At 36.3% G+C, this 6,000-nt stretch overlaps 1 protein-coding gene across 1 annotated transcript in view; it reads left to right on the top strand.

Moving 5' to 3' along the window:
- Positions 1-6,000, top strand: part of LOC306885404 (leucine-rich repeat serine/threonine-protein kinase 1-like) — a 302,603-nt gene that overhangs the window by 276,590 nt on the left and 20,013 nt on the right. Inside the window, exons 26-27 of the mRNA XM_079441887.1 lie at positions 2,793-2,990; positions 4,252-4,529. Coding sequence (XP_079298013.1) covers positions 2,793-2,990; positions 4,252-4,529 — 476 coding nt within the window. The remainder of the gene's footprint in view (positions 1-2,792; positions 2,991-4,251; positions 4,530-6,000) is intronic.

A 6,000-nucleotide genomic window follows, 5' to 3' on the forward strand; every position in this document is an offset into this window, starting at 1 on the left:
CAAACCGTGAGGTTAAAAGAGCAGCGGTCAAGGATTAGGCTTTACGTAACACAGACTGACCTCTCTCATTAAGCGCTGTAATAAAAATCAAATCCAGCCTGAGACTTCAAAGAGGAAACCCGTAACTGTTCCCTGACCTGAAAATAAATGTTCTGATTTACAGCTGCAGGGTTTCCACTGGCTCTGGTTACTCGCATGTACTAAAACAGAGCTGGTCTGGAGTCAGCAGCTGATGCTGTAAACTCTTAATGAGCACCGCCGCAGATCGTGTCCCACTGAGTCACACACCACCCTAAAAACTTTCATGCCACAACGGAAGCTTGAAATAATACGCAGGAGTCTGAATGCTGCTGAAAGGCGTTTAACGTGCTTTTGGGGATCCAGGACGCTAAAATAAAGGCTGTTTGCGCCGTACAGACATGATTAATGATCCACTGGCTGACGGACCACCAGGCTTTGGTGATTTCCGCTCCAATTCGACAACTGACTCCTGGAGAAACGAGGTCTGCTACTTCAGGCCAGTTTTCACTGACAGCGTTTCCTAGTCAAATAAATCATGATCTATACTCACGTCAGTCTGTTTGGGTTTTTCACCATGTGTTTCTTTCAAAGTAGGCTACGGTGTTTTATGACGCTTTCACTATATCGTCTCCTGCTCCGAAACAAATAGAAGAAACTGAAATGAAATTTACAAAGAAAACAGCGTTTCCTCTCACATGTAGGCTAATGCTTCTTCCTAATATACTTTACAGTGTTATAAAGTTAAGGTCCTTGCACAAATTTTCGTATGCGTTTTTAATTTTTTTTTTTCATATGTCATCCTTTCCTATCAAAATCCTTGCTAAGGATGCAAAAACGCAGAAAATTTAACATGGTCCGATTTTTTATTTTTTTTATGACAGACGAACGTTTCGGAGGCAGTGTGTAAACTTGATTGACACAACGTGAGGTCGTATTTATTTTTTAACGTGCGAAAATTTCAGACTAGAGGTCATTGCATCATCCTCACTGCTTGAAGACTCCATTAGTGCTGTTTTGCGAATATTTTTTCGCAACGGATTAATTAATACGCATCGGACTCATTGTGCAAGTTTTCTGTCCGTGACGGATTTTTAGGATAACGAATACGAAAAAACGCATACGAAAATTTCAGACTCGGTGTGCAATGACCTTTAATCTTCTATTATATCTGACTCTGAAATCTGATTGGATGAACCGCAAGGTAAAATGGCTGATAGCAAGTCTACAAAATGTAAAATATCACATTATTGTGGGGGGTCTGAGCAGAGAGAGAGAGAGAAATTGCAAGCTCAGACTGGGTTTCCGCAGGGTCTTAAAAATTCTCAAAATTGTCTCGATATTATCATGATCACATGATGATATGAAACAATATGTCTTCCAGGCAAAAAGTGTAGTTTTTAATATGTTTGTTTTGGGCCATTATGTTTTGGCACAGTATCTGTCAAACGAACTATAAAACTGAAAGCACAAAATAGCTTTTGTTGCATGTTTTAAACCGAAGTGCACACATTGTGTGGTAAGAAAAATAATTTTGTTTTCTGTTTGACATAAGATTATTTTTCTTACCGCATTGGCAGATTATTTTGCTTGTTTCAAGCAAGAACTCACTTAATTTGGACTTTTTTCTGAAAACAAGACAATTATTTTTACTTGTCTAGAAAATCCTTCTTGATTTAAGAAGTTTTAGATATTTTGGCTGGAAACAAGACACAAAATCTAAGAAAAGCATTTTTTGCAGTGTGATCCGGTGTTTTCCGCTCCTCAGAACGGCTCCATTCACAGCGAATGAATGCAGTGAACTCTTTTTATTTCATGTGCTGTGAGTTTAGCACATGTTTGGGAACGCAACAGCCATCAGTTAGGCTTTATTTTCACTTTTAAAACTTTTAAAATAAAATCTTAAAAGTGCAGTATGAATTGCTGACAGCTAGCAGTTTAAATGCAGTCCAAATTCAAAATATCTCTTTCAAGTGTAGAAATTAAGAAGTATTGTAATTTCCCTACTGTAGTGTAAAGCAAAAATAATATACCTATGAAATATTCATTTTCATTTATTTTATAGTGTAATTGTTTTGACAGTATATGTGACAATATAGGGCTACTGCTGTTGTTGTTGTTGTTATTATTATTATTATTATATTGTAATTTGTTTGGCTTCCTTAAACCAGTGTGAGTGTTATTTAGACAGACTGTATATCACAAATAAAAAGAAGGTTGAGTCCCCTTTAAAGTTCAGGTACAAGTCAGTTTTTTATGACTTAAGATTTCTTAGTTAAGAATATAGGTTGGAGCTCTTAATTTTGGATCCTCAAAGTGATAGAATAATTTAACTTAAAAATTTATAAAATTAAATTTTTTTCACAATTTTTAATTTCTTTTCTTTTTACATATCACAATAGTATCGTATCGTGAGATTTTGATATTGTTACATCCCTAAAAAAAAGTATGTATGTATGTATGTAACCTTGGTATTAATGTTTTTTTTGGACTTGTACTATGTAAATATCATGGTAAATTTATGTGGTTTCATTGTATCAAAGGGTGGTATTAACATCCAATATGGTCACCGCTGAAGTAAATTAATTGTTACAGAGAAACGGTAATTCTCCAATACAGAGGTTGTTGTAGATTCACATGCTGATGCGAGCATGTAAATGTGATTGTGTTTGCACTCATTGTGGATAATTATTCCGTGACCTTAGGGGAGAGTCTGAGCTGCTCTCTTCAGGCTTGCAGCTCAGTAACAGTATATTGAATTGGTCTCTTCACAGACACCATGATGAAGCACCTGCAGTCGATGGACGCGGCCCGCAGCTTCTCAGAGTTTCGTCAGGAGGCCAGCATGCTCCACTCCCTGCAGCACCCGTGTATTGTGGCTCTGGTGGGCATCAGCATCCACCCTCTCTGCTTCGCCCTGCAGCTGGCGCCGCTGAGCAGCCTCAACACCATCCTGGAGGAGCGAGCCAAAGGTGAGGCATGACAGTCAGCGCAGGAATTAGCCTGCGTTTGTCTGCATTTGCATAAAACATTGCTAAACATATAAGCAGTTATGGTGTGTGTGTGTGTGTGTATATATATATATATATATATATATAACATCCAATATGGTCACCGCTGAAGTAAATAATGTGATGAATTGTTACAGAGAAACAGTAATTCTCCAATACAGAGGTTGTTGTAGATTCACATGCTGATGCGAGCATGTAAATGTGATTGTGTTTGCACTCATTGTGGATAATTATTCCGTGACCTGAGGGGAGAGTCTATATGTATGTATATATGTGTATACACACACACATAAATATACATATATACACACACACACACACATATATATATGTGTAAAAAGTTTGGAAACGCTCTAGAAAAGTGGGGTTTTGGACAATATTGGCATGAATCCTTTTTAATTTGTGATAATTTTGCACTGATAAGGGACAACACAAACTACGAAAACATATTTTATTACATAAACTGTTTATACATAGAAAAAACTTACATTTTCGATTCATCAAAATATCCACATAGCCACAGCTATTTGTAAACTATCTGGCCTAAATTGTGTTCTAATTGGTTCATTGTATTCTAAACTTAATTGGCAATCAATTGTTGAAGCTACAGTATTAAGGTGTGCTGACCCAAACATCTTTTAAAAACCTGGGCCAAGTTTAAACCAGTAAGCAGGCATCACAGCTGGCAAAGGGGCATGTCTGACTTTGACATGTGTATATTGACATTATTATGTAATCAAAATGAAAATAATTATTGCTGGTCTTCAATTATAATGTCAACTTACTTTAATGTATTTGCACCAAAAAATAAGGATTTATGCTGATATCGTCCAAAACAACACTTTGCCAGGGGTGTTTCCAAACTTTTGGAGGGCAGTGTAGATATATATATATTTATATTTTATCTGTATAAGAATTACTTTTTGTTAATTCCGCAAATGATTTGCCGTTCTTTAGATCTCCATCACTTTTATAACTTTTTCAGAGAATGATAATTTGGCATCAGACTTTCTTTTTTTTTTTGGCATGAAAATTTGGACTTTTAATTGCTGGACTGGTGAACAAACCTTAAAGCCTTAATAATTAAAAAAAACTATCGTTATATACTCACCCTCATGTCATAAACCTATCATAAAAGCAGTCTCTTCTGACGTCATACGATGGGTTTGTGGGAGAAACAGCGTGAAGTTGACGTCTGTCTTTATTGGCTGACACTCCTCAGGTTCTCAGTACGTGCCGCTGGGTCACATGCTTTCCTTCAAAGTGGCCTATCAGATCGTGACAGGCCTGGCGTATCTGCACAAAAAGAACATCATCTTCTGTGACCTCAAGTCCGACAACATCCTGGTGTGGTCTCTGGAGCTGGAGGAGTCCGTCAATGTCAAGCTCTCCGACTACGGCATCTCACGCCAGTCCTTCCACGAGGGAGCGCTGGGGGTCGAGGGCACACCCGGGTACCAGGCTCCTGAGATCCGGCCCGGCATCGTCTATGATGAGAAGGTTCGTACCGATCCGATGAGTTTGATTGGCTGCCCCTGCAGCTTTAGTGTGACAGCAAAGGTCAAAGTCTGTTTTCTCCCTCAACTCAAGCAGAATTCAGATTCAGAGGATACATGCTTTCTCAGAATCCAGTCTTTAAACTCCCATCATGATCATAAAAAGCTGGTTAACCTCTAGTTTTCACATTGAAACCAGAAAGTGATGTTAATTTGTCTATATGCAAAGTACTGTTAAGATGTAGAAATTTCCTCGCAGGAATTATGCTGTTATGCATAGCTAGAAGTTCATCGATGATTTAGAACTTTTCAGCACAAATAAGACACGTTATTTATGAAATTAATATAAACATCACATTGCTTTTAAACTCTTTAGTGCACTTAATTTTGTGTTTTATACATTTATCCATTTGACAGTCCCAGTCTGATTTTTATTTTTTCCCAATTATTGAGCCCCAGGATGCCACTTTAGTGTTATTTATATACCATGATCGTATTTATTAATATTTAAAATTAGCTTTTATTTTTATATTGTTTTTGTTTTAATTAAATTTTATCATGTATTTTTGTTTTTATTAGTATTTTTAAATATTTATATTTAGTTTTCATTTATTTTTATATTAGCTTTATTTAAATTCTTGAAAATTAATAGTTTTGGCTACCATTTATGCTTATGTTTTCATTTTGATTTAAGTTTTAGTCATTTTGTTAGGCTTTTTTATAGCTTTTTACATAGCTGCAATTTATTTTAGTTTCGGTAATTTTGTTTTTTAAATTGACATTTCTATCTGATATTTCTATTTAATTTAATTATTTCAATTAGTGAAAATGACTTGTAATAGTTTTGGTTGCTATTTCAAATATTGATGCTATCTAGAATTTAAGTCTACTCATATAATTGTGCATTAGTGTTAAATAATCATTATATTTTATTATTTTATATATATCATTTATTATTTACTAGTATTTTCATGTAGTTTTTCTATCAAATATTTGTATTTGTATATCGTAGTACATTTACAACACTTGGCTCTCCAGTGTTTTATTGTTCTCATGTAAATAACTGCGCATTAGAGTCAGCTGATCCTGATTTCTGCTTGTTTTTCCACACTGAGGCACAAGTTGAAATGACGTGCAGTAATCGACAGCGTCTGTCAATAGAGCTTAACTTGTTTTGCACCCAGAACGCTCCTTTCATCGGTTTGTCCAGTCCAGGAAACCACATTCAGTAGTGAATCTGAGAGAGCTGTGCCTTCAGGCCGTCTGGAGAATACTTCTGACAGGTTTTCTTTGAGATTGCATGTGCCTCCCTTGCCTGTCCACATCCAGGGATTTCCCTTCAAAGACGGATTTGAGATCCAGTGAGGCTTTTAAGTCAATTCACGAGGCTGATTTGTTTTCCAGATCGGTTTGCTGAGTTTGCGTGGATCACGTCCAGCAGAACAGAATGAAATCTATTACCATGTTTCTAATGG

This window comes from Barbus barbus (assembly GCF_936440315.1).
Source record: "Barbus barbus genome assembly, chromosome: 2".
Classification (NCBI taxonomy): Eukaryota; Metazoa; Chordata; class Actinopteri; order Cypriniformes; family Cyprinidae; genus Barbus; species Barbus barbus.